The sequence below is a fragment of the Ambystoma mexicanum genome, chromosome 14 (assembly GCF_040938575.1).
Source record: "Ambystoma mexicanum isolate Mex_15411 chromosome 14, UKY_AmexF1_1, whole genome shotgun sequence".
Classification (NCBI taxonomy): domain Eukaryota; kingdom Metazoa; phylum Chordata; class Amphibia; order Caudata; family Ambystomatidae; genus Ambystoma; species Ambystoma mexicanum.
The window spans coordinates 451,195,964-451,212,203 of NC_090940.1; the positions used below are offsets into that span (position 1 = coordinate 451,195,964).

Below are 16,240 nucleotides of genomic sequence, written 5' to 3' on the forward strand. Positions count from 1 at the left end.
AGTTGCCGCAACGATGATGACCTATCACCGGTGGTAAGCCCCACAATTGGGTTTGAGTGGTGATTGCCCTTGGGGGTCTCGGGTATGTATGGACTATAAAGTCTTTTATATTGCGTTGTCTTTTGAATGCAAAACGGGGCATAGAGGGATTGAAATCTTCCGTTTTGATCATGTGCCAGTGTCTTTTAATGATTTTCCTGAGATGGCTACTGATAGGGCTGTATGTGCTTACACATGTGATTTTATCTTCTTTGTTGCGTTGAATCGGTTCTAGGCATGTAGTTCTATTCATGTGTAATGCTCTTCTATATGCCTGTTGAACAGTTTTTTTGGGGTACCCTCTGTCTTGTAGCCTTTTTTTTAATGATTTTCCATGCTGTTTATACATCTCTACTTGTGTGCAGTTCCTGCGTACGCGCAGAAATTGCCCATATGGCAGGCCTTCTTTCAAACCCAATGGGTGAAAGCTGTGGTAGTTAAGCAAAGTGTTTTTATCTGTCAGTTTTCTGTAGAGACTAGTTGCTATGTCTCCTGTATTTGTTTTTTGTATTTGGAGGTCCAAAAATGGAATGGTATGTAAGTCTGTGTAAGTATGTAAGTCTGTGTGAATGGTGAACTGTATGTTGGAGTTTTGAGTGTTCAACCATTTATGAAAAAGTGCCAAATTGTCTGGTGTATCTCTCCATATCATATAGACATCATCTATATATCGTAGCCATGTTATAATTGATTTTGAGAAAGGATTTGCTAAATCAAAAATAGAATGTTGTTCCAGGTCATCCATATATAGGTTGGCCAAATCTGGGGCGAAAGTTGCTCCCATGCTTGTGCCTTTAAGTTGATTGTAATAACGTCCGTTATATAGAAAGAAATTTTCAGTGAGGGCTAATCTAATGCATTCTAAAATAAATGCCGTTGGGACGCTGTCAAGTGTGCTAGTGCGTCTATCTAAATACTTAGCCATCACTCTTAAACAATCGTTTTGTGGGATACTTGTGTACAGGCTTACCACACCGGCGATCACGTGTTGGCAACCCAAGCATTTTTTTAACTGGCTCATCACGCATTCAAGTGCTTTCAGGCTAATTATGTTTCGTTTCCATTGCCATAGGAAACAAATCCATTCACGGCCTTTCAGTCCATCCTAAATCACCAGTAGGCACCCGGCAACATTCAACAAAGGCATTAACGACCATTTATGCACAAACAGCTGATGCCAAACTGAAAGTCATTATTTCTCCTCATATCATCTAAGAGATCAGCGACAAACTGTGGTATATTCAAATAGTGGTCTAGAATTAACCACAGGTGCCATTTCTAAACAGTTGTTTTAATTAATTACAGGCACAAACATCGCAGAGCGCAACTCAAGTTACCTTCGCGAGAATATTTGAGTACAACAAGCTCAGACAACGAGATAAACCGCAGAACTCTAGTCACATAAATACAAGATGTGGACATGTAAGTGTTTTTAATATTCAGTAACTTTAAAAAATGTTTACAGACAAGTTAGATTATAGGGTTTCCCATTAAGTGACAAAAACCGGAGATGAGGGTAGTTGTACAGTTAGTGACACCATTTGTCTGAGTATTCTCAATAGTCTAAATTGCACAATATGGACTTAGTGGGGTAAAGGCAGGTTTAGTATAACATAAAACTAGCCATCGCTCTTAAATTTAGTCAAAGCGGAGATACGCAACTTATTCTGTAGTTTTTAAAAAAACAAATGTTTTACAGTAGAGTCTTACATAAGATTAATATACGTACACTGAGGTATGAAAAAATTCTTTTGCAGACGTGTGTATGTACTAAAAGGGGATCAAGATTGATCAACTACAAAGCAATTGGTGTCCTGAAGATGGCCTTATACTTAGTCTGGTGACCACTGTTGACAAAAGTGGTATATCATAACGGGCCGAAACATATGTCGACTGTTTAAGGAAAATCAAATGTTTTTTTCCCATGTCAAAAATGCATATTCAGACTGAAATGTTATGCCTACAAAGATTTATATTCACTTTAGAACTCCCCTGTTAGATGAGATGTATGTAGAATGAGTGATATGATTGAGTATCAATTTAAAAATGCTTTTTAAAGATGTTTTATAACTATTAAAGAGACAGAACCTTTGTTACAAGTTGGAGTGATTAGTGCAATTTTTCTCCGCCGGCGACTTCCTAACCAATGACATAGTTAGGTTGCCTTTAACTCTCACGTAAGATCCATACAAGACTAAAAGAGAGGGGTAGTCCATCTGTTTTTCACTTTTCTCCCTAATGCTAGAAGGACTACAGACACAATGGGACTTGTAGATTTAAGAAGAAAAAGAAAAGGGTTGAAAAGAAAGTCACCTTTTCAGTTTTCTTATGTTTTGTGGTTGAAACTGCTGAAGAGTGAATAAAAGAAGTTGAAGCATAATGCTTGCCTCCTAGTCTTTAATAGAATCAAGACTCTCTGCGCAATTAGCAGGGGTAATCTTCATTGCAGGACCAACATCATGTATTGAGTAAAAGTGAACTAAAATCCATTGTGAACACACCCTTTTTGCTTGGCATGAGTACGAAGAAAGCACACCATCAAAGAAGCTCTTTATTATTAGCATGATAAATGATTGCTGAAATAAAAAAGGGAAGGAAAAGTAAGTACTCTATGGACTATTTGGGGTTAAACATAGTCTTTTAAACTTGTAGAGAGGCCGGATCGAATACATTGCCAGTGGGCTCTGGCAGTGGCCGAAGGCTACTGGAGACTGAGGCCTCTGGCTACTCACTTTGGATATGTCTGGCGGGATCTTGTTATGCACTAGGGAGGAGTTATGGCACAGTGGCTTTACCTTTATTTAATTCACTGTTGAAACATAGACAGTGACTTCGGCCGTGGCCACTGGCCATGGCCGAAGGTCATGGCTGAGGGGCTCGAAGAAAATGTAATGTAACAAAACCCTTGAAATTCACTGAAAAGTACGTGAGTCATAAGAGAGTTAAGGAGACCTGATTTATTGCAACAAAACCCTTAGGATTCTGCCTCCCCCTTCCTGATCGCCATACAAATACTCAGGCATTTGCGCCAGCATGCATTTTCATGCTGGGGCAAATGCTGCCGATTCCTATGCCGTCCACCTGCTTTCTACTCAAACAAAATGCAAGTGGACTTGGTAGGAATCCATTGTAGAAGCTGCTGGCCGTGCGTACATGAGAGGCAGTGTTTACTCGGGTTAGACAGTGGAGTGCAAGACTGCAGCATACGAGTGTGTATGTCACCTTTTTATACACTTCTTTTGCACTCTGCTGTGCAAACGAGAACAATTAGGTGCCGGGACCTGTTTACACAAAAGTGTAAACGTAACCGATCTCTGGGAACTCCAAAATGAGCCCCCAATGTGTGTGGACTTATTGCTTTTCTTTGCAGTAATTTTTTTTAAAGCCTGTTGTCTGTCTGTCTATCTATCTATCTATCTATCTATCTATCTATCTATCTATCCATCTTCCAACTGAAAACACCTCCACTCTTTTTTTGTGTCCACCGATGTATAGGGGCATGATTCCCATTCCAAAGCATCCCATTGAAAAATGCTTTGTAAATCAGGCAAATATATATTGGATAATTTTAAAAATGTATTTATTTGTTTACATGACTTTATAATGCACGAATCCTGCCCGGAAGCCTCAGAGCGAAACACACAAGAAAGTTTGTAATAGGGATGAATAGACGGGGAGAAAATCAAGGACCCAAATACGGTAACCCTTTATCCTAATATGAAGAAAACAGAAGATTTCAGATTTTTATGAAAAATCAATGAAATAGGTGCTAAATAAATGTCCGAAGTAAACGAGTTCCAGAATTGAGGGACTGCAACCAAATAAGATTCGTTAGATGTCTTCAAAGAGCTTGAACTACTGGCAATTTCCGTTTGCTCTCTAGATAGGAGGGTTTATGTCAAATAACTGCTTTATATGCTACGCATCCCAATTTAAAATGTCTCCAGGCCTCTAAAGGAAGACAATGTAGTTCCTCCCAAAAGTGAAAGATGAGGTCACATTTTAGTTACCCTACCACTAATGCGCTGCAGAGTGCAGTGAAGATCTTAAAAGTAACAAGTCGCATTTAGCGACTGCCAGTTAAAATGGCATTACCTCTGTCTGTGCGAGAAAACCAGAGCCTGGACCGCAGAGCGAAACAAGTCAGAGAGGATATATGATATGATGTCATATTTTATTTATATCGCGCTCCTACACAGGTGTATCAGAGCGCAACCAGGCAAAGGGAAGGGGAAGGGGGGGGGGAAACAAAAACAAATGATCTTACTAGGCCCAGTGACTTTAAGAACGCGCAAGTGCAAGATTTGATTTTCTTTAGCAAAGTAAGTTGAAAATGTGCGGACTGTGATCATGTTACCAGATGGGTCCTCAAAAAGCTCCTGATCTAGCTTGAGGCTCAAAGATGTATCGAATGGGGCCAATGTAGGTCCAAACCTTTCTGACTTCAGAAGCAGGTGCTAGAACATGATTTTTGGTGGATGATTTTTTGAAAATAGAAAATAAACTTGGTTTTCAGCAGATTCAGACTAACCAACGTCATCCAAGTTGTCATTTCTAGCAAAGAGTATCTAAGTAAACAAACATCCTCTGCCGAAGAGATTGAGACAATGAGGAGTATCATCAGCGTAGTAATGAATGAATAGCCCGAAGCTTCTGATAATGTCTCTAATGGCTCAAAATATAGGTTTAATTGGCTGTGCATTTAATATATTGGTATTAAAAATGTACTCGCCACCACTGAAGTGACCTCACAAGCAGCTACACTACGAGACTTCTTAACATATGGATCGCTACAATATGTTACAAAGAAAAGGGGAGAAAAAGGCAGAGGCAGTAGATATGCACGTAGTCGTGTGTGCACCATGGGCCTCATTACAAGTGTGCCGGTCCGGAAACAACGGTACCGGTAAGCTTGCCGGTACCGTTGTTTCCAGACTGGCAAACTACGAGTTCTGCGAGCGGGTGCCTTTCACCCAGCACCCGCTTGCAGAACTCGACGGATGCACCATTCATGAATGTTGCAGGTGCATCCGTCCTCCCCGTTCCCATTGAGTCCAATGGGACTGAAATGGGAATGGCGAGTAATAATTACTGGCACCCAGCAATGGGGAATTACCGGGTCCGCCAGGTCCGTAATGCCCTGCTAAGTCCCAATTGCGGGTGCCGATAAATTCATGATGGTATTTACTGGCACAGCCACCGCCAGGGTCGTAATGAACCCCCAATGTCTCTCCATATATCCAGAGGAAAACATCTTTAATTGAAGGGATGTTATGTTTAGAATGAAAAATGTACAATACTGTAAAATAGTCATTACAATTAGCTGGGTATGAACGAAAAGACAGAAAAAAAGACTGCACCATTTGTGTGCATTCGGTCTGGTTTAAAAGACCGAATCCCAAAATATCGAACAAGGGGAGCGAGGGTTGCAGGGGTGTCCCACGCATACATTACATGCGTGGCGGGGGACAAAAAAACGAAACCCCAAAAGATCGAGTTACAAAATGCAAACAAGTGTTGTTCACAATTTTGTAATTCGATCTTTTGGTATTCGATTTTTTAACGTACATCCCAGTTAGCTACCCAGCCTTATATCTGCCAGACTGGAATGCGTAGCTTATGGCCGCGCAGCTGACCTCACTTATGACAAAAAGCCCTAAGAGCAGTACAACTGCTCTTAACACCCCCATCGCCAGTGGCATAGCATGCTCCATAGCAAGCTTACCAATGGTTGCAACAGTGCATAGCCTAGATCCATGACTTCATAGGAGCGCTGCACACAGAACATTGGCTGCAGCCTTGGTTTTTGCTCACTGCCAATCCCTCATCGCTCACATTTCATTGGTCTGCAGCCATGGTACGTGACTACTGCACCTAGAGCATGTCCTGTGCTTATTATACCAATATGTCCCTGGCACAGCTCGTTTAACACAGGTGCCAGTACCAGTGTCTCTGGCTGCCATGCCCTTCGGGTACTGAAAGTCAGACATAGCATGCAACCATTTTGGAACACAGTGCCTTACACGCATTGCCAACAGGGCATAGCTCCAGGAACACTGCCTCTGGAGGTAGCACCACCACAATATCTACACCTGTACATTGTTATCATGCAGTTCACCAATGACTCAAAAATACATGATTTAAGGTAATATTCCACGGACTATATTTTGTAATTTTATCTAAACAGAAAAACCTTAAAAAGGCTACATTTTTGGGAATGTTTGCTTTTTACTGTATGTTTTATATCCCTAATTAGATAGTTGTGAATGCCAACTCCCCTTTGTATCATATACATGCTCCTACCTTACCACAGACTTTCATACTGAGCCATACATTACCTATTGATTGAGTTCAGAAGATCCCCAGTCAGCAGTGTGGCATTCTTGAGGCACAATTTCATGGGCCCGTTGCTAGATTTTCCTAGAGGCAATTGTGTTTTCATTGCACCATTTTTGTATTTCAGTTTCTTCGAATGAGATGACGCAGCAGCCGCAGGATGAGTTTGAGACTAGCATGGAAAACGCTGAAGCCTGGATGAAGGCCATCCAGGATAGACTGCGAGTCAATGATAATACCCAAGGACCCCGCTCGGCGCTGGAAGCCAGGCTGCGGGAGACAGAGGTAGGAGATACACATTGTCTCTCACTAGAAATGTTCAGGTGTTGTGCATGCAAAATATCACCAGCGTAAATTCCACTAAGTTGCATCATCCTTTCTCACAATAATCGCTTGCTTTTTCCTGGATCTCACTTTGCCCTGCCTTCTTACTTTGCTCTTATGTATGATGAAGAAATAACCCCTACAAGCCGTAGGAAATATCTGTATATGCTAAAGATTTAGCAAATATGTCTCTAAACCAGGATCAGACAGGGACAAGAAATGGGCCTGGATGCCTTAAAAACAAGTGTCCCTCATCTAAAAAAAGTGGCCCTCAAACCCTCATCCATGAATCATGTCAGTTCACAACTTTACAGAAAATGCTACTTATGGAGAGTTAATGGTGTTTGTGCATCTAATGTTTTGTGTAAACACTTGAGAAACTGAGTGATAACATCCCTTTTCCATGGCCCCGGCATTTGATAATGATTTGTTATTTAAATAGCGCGTTTGCCAAAGCACATATTTACATACAATCATTCCCAACCGAAGTAGTTGGTACTCATTTATCAACCTCTGATTAATGAAAGGCTGAGTTGGCCTTGCCAGGATTTGAACCTGCTACCTGCAGATCATGCATAGATTGCAGCAGAGCCTGCAAGGGCTCAACCTGCTGGTCTATATTACAGGAGTAAGCTAGGAGCAAGCAGTTCCTTCCTTCTTCCCTCCCATCATGCATCACTCTCTTATCCCTCCCTCCCTTCCTTCCTCTTGATTTTCTTCTTTCTTTTTTCTCTTGCTCCTTCCCTCTTTCTTGCTTCCCCTTCCCTTCTCTATCCTTTCTTTCATGGGCATCTTTCCTCTCCTCCTTTCCTTCCTCTCTCACATTGTTTGCTTCCTGTCTCCCTACCCTCTTTCCTCTTAACGTTCCCCCATCCTTCTACCCTCCTTGTTTTGTCTCTTCTGCCATTCCTCCTTATGTCTTTACTTCCTCACTCTCTGTAATTCCTACCCCATTGTTATGTTGGAAAATAGCAGTCAAAGATAAATTATTGTGCATGGGTCAACAGGCTATGGTGCACTCGAGTCACTCTGCAGCATTCCTGAATCACAGCTGATACCAAAGGGCAGCTACATCAACAAGTCCTTAGTCAAGACAGCATGAGAGGGTGATAAAGCCATGTTCCGACAGAAGCATTTAATCCAAGCATGCATGAACCCCACATCTGGGTCTGTCTAGGTATAGATATCTTACAGGATTAGGGGTCAGGATTTACAATGCTTGTATGTGTTGTCTAGTCCTGCGTGTAAGGTGCCAGGAAAGGGTGGTGTCCGTAGGCATGCAGTTTCAGCTACAAATTAATGCCACAATTCACCAATAGCATGGAGCCACCACACACCTTATGCCACTCAGACAATCCCCAATCTAAAGCAATGCCACACTATGGTTACCACCTCCCCAATTCTACCCAATTCTACAGTGTGCGAACCATCCCTTGTTAAATCAGGGTAATGCACCTAAACTACCAAGGATTTGCATGATTAAAATGAAGTCATATAATATGGGGTAAAGTGGTAAACTTTAATAAGAAACCTGTTAAATGGATAGCGGAGAGGCACACATACACACATTGGTACACAATAAGTCAAATCCAGTTTACCAACAATTTAGCAATGTGTGGCATTGCGCAGGGACCCTATGCTCACTGCGGAGTTACCTTAATAGCAAATTGTTGTGAGGATAGTTCATGTAAGACATTGGGGTGATGAGTATGCCTTTGGTATAAGGACCACGACGAGATCTAGTAAAAGGCTCTAACAGCTTCCCCTGTGGATAGAGAAAGGGTGAGGTATATCTTTTGGTTTGGAACAGATTGGAGGAAGTAGTTGGGCTCGTCGAGGGTGAGTTCTAGAAAGGGACTGCTCTACATACAAAAGAGAGTTCATGTTTTGATAAAATACCAGTCCACGTTTTACCAGACTAGTGGATAGATTATCATAAGATATTGTATGGGGGCTCAAGGGATGATTCAAGTGGCTCCTGCCTCGATGCTGTTGAGTGTGCACGGGTGAAGGCTTTCAAGGATTCAGTTACGATGGCATGGAACAGCACGGCATACACAGGGTTGGAAAGATCAAGAAAGTTCTTGTAGAGCAGGCATCCTGGAAAAGTCCAGCACTGGGTGGTTACCCTCTAGATGTTTTCAAGTTCATGCATGATTTCAAGTGTCCCTTCCTTTCGATTACCTTCAATGCCTCACACATGGTGGGAACCCATAGAAGCATGGCCAAAAAACAACTTCATCCTCTTACCACCCACATTTACTCATTGCCTGCACTATTTGTGAAAATATATATTCTGGTTTGGTAAACTGGTTGGACGTAATTACTGTTCTGTCTGATATTCCGTTTTGTTTCCGACAAGGGCTCGGAACAGAGCTTACACTTGTATTTTATTTGTGAAAAATATGATTTCCCGTAATTGGCATACATTGATTTTTCTTGTGCATTTTGTAATGTGGCCCAGGGCTGCCTATGGTTAACGTTGTTGGAATGCGGATCCCAAAAGACAAGAGTAAGCATACAAATATGATATTCATGTGAGAATTTAACAGAATTCAAGCAGTTATGCCGGCTGTACCAAGATTAGCTTTAATGTATGCAGACAATGCAGTTCTTATTGCAAGAACCCAGTCTGACTTACTAAGTAAGTGATGGGCTTCTACAAATATCTGTGTAAAGGGAGACGGGCAGTACAGTTTAACAAATTAAAGGTGAAGGTTGTGTCACCAAATAACAAAACATGTAAACCAATATTGCTAAACTGGAAGAGATTGGATTTTTAAAACTCCAATGACTATTGGGCATACAATAGTGTGACCAGACTTCCTGATGTTGCCGGTACTGTCCCAGAATTGGGCCCTCTGTCAAAGAATTGGGCCCTCTGTCCCCCTGACCCGAGACCTTTTTTCATTTTAAACCCCTGTCCATGTTTTGTGGAAAGGGAGGGTGACAAAGGACAGACATTGTCACAAATGGCTCATTTACCAACAATTATAAAGCAAATAAACATCATTACATGTTGGCAATGTTAAATGAACACAAACTCAGGGGTGGACTAGAACCCCTCTCTCCTCTCTTTGGCTTTGCCTTCTCCTGGCTTCACCCTCACTAGTGGTACCGTCACCCCCGAGGATCACGCACACTCGGCCCTCTGCCTTTCGGCGGTGTGTTTACTGGTTGCCGTGGCAACCTTAGCTTACCTCCTTTCTTGGGGTGCTTTTCATGCCTCTCCCGTCCAGCGCTGTGGACACGCACTCTCTCCCCTCCGACTTCACAAGCCTCCTCCTTCTTTATCAGACCTGTGCCTGCCTATCCTATTGGACTGACATTCCTTGCAAAGGACTTTGCCTGTGCATTTCAAGTCCAACATCTGGCTTTTCAACTTCCGAACATCAGGGTTTTTTTATGCAAGCAGTGGCTTTTTCCCCTTTGGTGGTTGCCCCGGTAGAGGGGTCACAGGCCTGCTAGCTGGACAAGCAGTCACTGTAACTTCCTTTTGGGATAGACCCTATCTTCATAAAAAAAGGACTACAGCTCCAAAGGAAGAAGGAAGAAGTTACAGTCAAGCTCGAGTAGTTCAGGTGAGGAGGAAGAAGGGTTCTCCGATTCTGGGGAGGAGTCCACGGAACTTGATAAAGAGAAGTTGTTTGTTTGAGTTATCAGAGTGACAAACCATCCTGACTAAGACAATCATTTTCGCCGTTGAGGAACGTAGAAGATATATGTCTCTTCTCCTTCATTAAACAAGTTCTATGATGGAACTTGCTGTTGACAAGTTGAAATTGAATCGATTTCCTTGTATTCTTTTTTTTTTAAAACTGTGAAGCAGAATCGCGTTTAAACCTGGGGAAGGGGAGTTCGCCCAGGTTAAGAAAAGAGACTGTGGTCATATTGTTAATTCAGTCATTACTGTTTTGAACTGCTATGCGTTTCCTTGTTTAATTGTTTTATGGATAAGTGTGAGGGACGGATATCATTAGTTAGAGCGTTTCCTTTAGTTTATTTTAGGCATGGAAATCCTTATCAGGTATGGGAAAGTGAGGCTTTCATCCAAACCTATACTATAATAAAATGGCATTTGTTGAGAAAACTTCACAAGGTATCCCGCTCCACATTTCTGACCCCTCACAGTGGTTATACCAAGGAGCAGTGTGACAAAAGGACTTCTGCCCTGCAGGAGTGCAAGAATGAGTAATGGGTGAATCACCTTCTCAGCCCTCACACTTCTACACAACAAGATTGATTACAATCGCAAAGATGAAACAGGCCCACTTAAGAGATATATCTTCTTCTCCTTTTGTGTTAACATGGGCCAAGGGAAGTTATACTCACAAGAAGGGTGTGAAAGTTTTATTTGGGCATTAGCTTAAAAAAAACTTTAAACACATTTCATAGTGTTTAAGGTGAGGCTACTTTGAGTTGGAATCAGCTAATTTAAACCCACTCTGCGCTATATACCAGCTTTATTTTAACAATTGATGCGTGTTGTATGGATGCACTGTTTTAGTATTGCATTGTTTTAATTCTGGCTACACTCTATTGATCCACAGTGAACAATCTGTGTTTATTTTATTGAGGTTACTGGGTGTTTAGGATGCCGAGTTGGGCAGTCCTGTTTTTACCTCGGAAAGGGGGCGGGATTAGCCCTTACTTCCGCACGCCGACATTTAGGAGCTGGTCATACTGCCGCGCAGCCGAGAGGTGAGGCTACTCCGAGTTGGAGTCAGCTAATTTAATGCCACTCTGCGCTATCCCGGCTTTATTTTAGCAATTGATGCGTGTTGTATGGATGCATTGTTTTAATATTGCATTGTTTTAATTCTGGCTATGCTCTATTGAACCATGGTGAATAATCCATGTTTATTTTATTGAGCAGTCCTCTTTTTACCTCGGAAAGGGGCAGGATTAGCCCTTCCTCCCTTCCGCACGCCAGTATTTAGAAGCTGGTCATACTGCCACGCAGCCGAGAGGTGAGGCTACTCCGAGTTGGAGTCAGCTCATTTAAAGCCACTCTGCGCTATCCCGGCTTTATTTTAACAATTGATGCGTGTTGTATGGATGCACTGTTTTAATATTGCATTGTTTTAATTCTGGCTATGCTCTATTGATCCACGGTCAATAATCCGTGTTTATTTTATTGAGGTTACTGGGTGTTTTGGACACAGAGTTGGGCAGTCCTCTTTTACTTCGGAAAGGGGGCGGATTAGCCCTTCCTTCCTTCCACATGCCATCATTTATGTGCCGCCCCAATCGCCCGCGCAGCAGACGGGCGCAGCGGGCATGCCATCAGCATGCCGAAGGCACGCTTAAGGCAAGCCCATCTGTGCCCGTCCGTGCTGAGTATGGTGCTAATGGGCACCGCCACTACTCAAGGAAGTGCCTGCCCCCACAGGCACTATATTTCCACCTAATTGGAACGACAGCCTTACTGCGGATATAATATTTCTCCCACAGCAACATCTGACTGCTGCTGCTAACATCTCCTCTCTATCCTTGATGTTACTTAACTCGCGCTCCTTGCCGGCCCATGCAGATGAAATTTGGTACCTACTTTCCGACCGCCAATCAGCTCTGTTATGTTTGACAGAGACCTGGCTCCAAGCCTGCTCTGCGCCCGCCCTTGTCCAAGCCATTCCACCTGACTACTGTATTATTCAAGTGGATCGGCAGCTACCTCAGCATGGGGGAGGGATTGCAGTTATCTTTAAATCAGAATTTAGCGTCAACCAGATTAACTGCCCCGATAGTTTAGCTAAGGAGTCCCTAGTTTTTAGATGGGTGATCTCATCCTGTTTCACATGCCATTTCTTGCTTGTTTACCGCCCACCTGGACCGAATGGGGAATTCCTGGAACTTTCCCCTGAAATTCTAGCAGGTCTCCAGTTACAATATTCCCATCTGGTGGTATTGGGTGATTTTAATTTAAAGTTTAATCATCCTAGGTCTCCGGCTCTCACTAGATTCTTTGACAGTATATCTGATCTGGAGCTATACCAACAAGTGACAGGGTCCACACATAAGTTGTGTAACACTCTAGATCTGATCTGAGCCAGAAATAATGTACTAACCTTTCAATCTACCGAGCCTGTCCTATGGTCAGATCACTGCCTGATATCCTGTCTGCTTGATACAGTTGTTCCGCGGGCTAATTTCCCTGCAGACAAAAGATGGCAACGCTCATAGCGTACTACTGACACTTCTGCTATGACTACTTCAGTCATCGCCAAGTGCAGGGCAGCTCCCATTGTTTCTCTTTCTCTGCTTTCTCAGACACTGTATGAGGCCGCCGATGCGGTGGCCCCCCTGCACCTATCCAACCTCATAGATTGCCATCTGAGCCCTGGATTTCTGACACATTGAAGTCGGCTCGTCTTGAGCTAAAACAGGCCGAGTGCAAATGGTGCAAAGCCTATGATTCCTTGCGTAAGGGACAGTACAAAGCCTGATTCACAGCATGTATGCTGGCTATTAAAACTGCCGAAACTCTGTATTTGACCGAGAAGATTGAATCTTCTTTATGCCAGTCCAAGGCCCTCTTTTCTGTAGTTAATGCCCTGTCATCTTCTGTCAAAGTCACGCATAGCATGATTCCTACTCAGGAACTGTGCAATGCTCTTTCTCATTATTTCTTGGCTAAGATTGAGACAATCCATACCAATATATCTTTACCACTAATCACTCTCCCGATTACCGGGAACAATCTTCCGGAGACTAGAGATTCTGACGACTTGAGAAGATGGTCGTCATTTCCGATGTTCTCGGAAGAGACAGTGCTGGCGGCTATCCATAAGATGAAGTCATGTTCCCTGTCCAATGCAGTTCCTCTCACTATTATGAAAAAGATCTCCTCTGACATTCTTATGGAGATTACAGCAGCCATCAATGACTCCTGTCAGTCTGGATTTGTGCTGCCGGAGCTCAAAGCTGCAAGGGTCATTCCTCTGTTGAAAAAGCCTACATTGGATCCCTCTGTTCTATCTATCTTCTGCCCCATTTCCCTTCTCCCCTTTCTCACTAAGCTCCTTGAGTCACTGGTGTCACCTTTACTGTCAACATTTCTTGTTTTTTCCTTTCTTCTTGACTCTGCTCAGTCTGGTTTCAGGCCTGGCAGGGGTAAGTGTTTGGTCTCCGTCCAGGACGATATGGCCAGCCTGGTAGATGCAGGTGGGGTGGGTGTCCTACTTTTATTAGATCTGTCAGCAGCATTTGACACTGTTGACCACCTCATCCTGCTGTCTCGTTTGCCCAGATGGGTATATCCGGTCAAGTGCTGGCCTGGTTCACTTTGTTCCCGGCGGACCGCACCCAGACCCTTGCCATACCTCCCTTTCTCTCTTCTAATTGCCTCCTCAGTTGTGGGGTCCTTCAGGGCTCCACCTTGTCTCTGATTCTTTTTAACATTTACATCTGGGCACTTTTGTGTCTCATGCGCTCCTTTGGCATCAGGTGCTATTCCTATGCCGATGACAACCAGATACTGATCCGTTTAGCTCTTGATCAGGCAGAGGTGTAATTGTGCCTATGGAGGTGCCTGTCAGCCATACGGGAGTGAATGAACCAAAACTGGCTGAAATTGAACGGAGACAAGACCGAGGTTCTGGTGGTGGGCTGTCCCCCTGATCCCTCCCTTTGGGTGTCTTCTTTCTGGCCTCCTTCTCTCGGTTCTCTCCCGGTTCCAGTAGAGAAGGTAAAATATCTGGTTGTAGTATTATCCGCATCCCTGTCTATGAACAACCAGGTTGTGGATGTTTGTCAGATGGGCCATTTTCATCTGAAAGTGTTAACAAAAAGTGCTCCCTATGAGTCCTGCCCCCCGTCGCCCTCCGGTGGTCGCAGCCATGGTGCTATCCAGACTGGACTACTGTAACTCCCTTTATCTGACACAGCCTAAAGGGCTGATCCGGCGGTTGCAGAGCTTACAAAATCTAGCGGCCCGTGCTGCTTCTAATACACTCTACGGGGCTCATATTTCACTGGTTCTCTGCTCTCTTTGTGAAATCAAAAACAAAATATCGAGGCTGAGTACCCCAAAAGGAAATACACCAAACGCGGGTTACAAAGAAAGATACAGAGATCTTTATTCTATAACTGAACAGTTTCAAAGGACAAAGCAACAGATAGCTATCAGGCCCCCCAGTACGACACAGCGAGAACCAGCCCTGTTCGGTGTGCGTAGTGAGTGGGGCTGTACATCAGAATAGTCGCACCTTTTATACAGTCCAAAACATGATGTTCAGCCCACCTGCAAGTTAATACATCACGGATCTAGGGTTCGTACCGAGTTCGCATCTTAATTTATGCATCTATACATTTAGGGGTTATCCTTAACATATTCGCAAAAAAGTTACAATAGCAACAGTGTGTCTTTGGATTTCACATTGATCTTTCACATATATCTTAAACAATATAGTCAAACAAGTGTTCACATTGGATGCTCGAACAGTATTGTGCATAATATACGTTCATGGATTAGCTTCGTTGGTACAGGTAATCCTTTATACACAGGTCAACGAAGGACAAGGTCTCAGTACATGACCCTAACATTTGGCCTGCAGGCAGTTTACATATTAACTTGTACACAGAGGTCAAGACGGCCATGTTACATTTGGAATGACACTGTCCACCATCTTAGAACACAGGGTGACTTTAGAGAGAGAATCTAAAATGGCGGATGAACCTAAATGGCGGCTTACACAGATCTAAGGTCAGGACCTTGCAACGCGGATTTCCTCGCAGAGCGACTTGGCCTAGGCCAATGTATATGTGTATATATATATATACACGATCTAGATGCTATAATATGATTTCCCGTTCGACAAACCCTCCTTTTGGCCTATGCCAAGCGCTAAACTAATTCTAATCACTTTACGAATAATTCCATGTCTCAATGTCCATACACCCTGAATCACCATCGGAGATATCAATCGCCATTAGATCGGTTACCAGAAATTCTTTCAGCACATATTCATTGGAGTTCTTGTCTGGGGCGTATACCTTGCGTCCTAACGTAACCATCACATGTGCGCAACATCCCCCTAGCATTGAAGATATACCAGGAAGACACTGTATACAGCAACAAAGGAACAGCAGAATTCCCAAAATGATCAGCAAGACCGAAAGCACCTTCCAACCCCAAGATCGCAAGAAGTCCCAGAACCAAGCGCTAAGATCCCAGTTTCCCTCATGCACTTCTGAACTTAGGACATGCAGATTCTGTATTGCCTTGAAGATAGTTGGGGAGGAATCTGGCACGGAAACACAGCAAGCGGACCCCGCTAATTTACATACCCCTCCACGTTCAGCTAGGATGACATCTAATGCCATCCGGTTCTGAAGTGCTACTAACCTTATTGCTTTCTGTTCTAGAGTCGTATTATAGAGTATGTCAGTGGTTCGGTTGATGGTTCTCTCCAGTACTCTCGCTAGTCTCCTGATATCCTCAGAGTTCATTATTTGTCCCCAGAATGGCACAAAGGACTTTGCTATGTCTCCCAAAACTTGTGCTGGAGTGTCACCATCCTCGTCCCGCCGTGGACGAGCC

General features: G+C 43.4%; 1 protein-coding gene across 7 annotated transcripts in view; it reads left to right on the forward strand.

Annotated features, from left to right (window-relative positions):
* Positions 1 to 16,240, forward strand: part of SYNE3 (spectrin repeat containing nuclear envelope family member 3) — a 982,841-nt gene that overhangs the window by 462,636 nt on the left and 503,965 nt on the right. For 5 of the 7 annotated variants that reach the window (XM_069637674.1, XM_069637675.1, XM_069637676.1 and 2 more), the window contains one exon: positions 6,503 to 6,660. In XM_069637674.1, coding sequence (XP_069493775.1) covers positions 6,503 to 6,660 — 158 coding nt within the window. Of the gene's footprint in view, positions 1 to 1,344; positions 1,462 to 6,502; positions 6,661 to 16,240 lie in introns of all 7 variants that reach the window. The other 2 variants (XM_069637672.1, XM_069637673.1) reach the window with 1 other exon arrangement.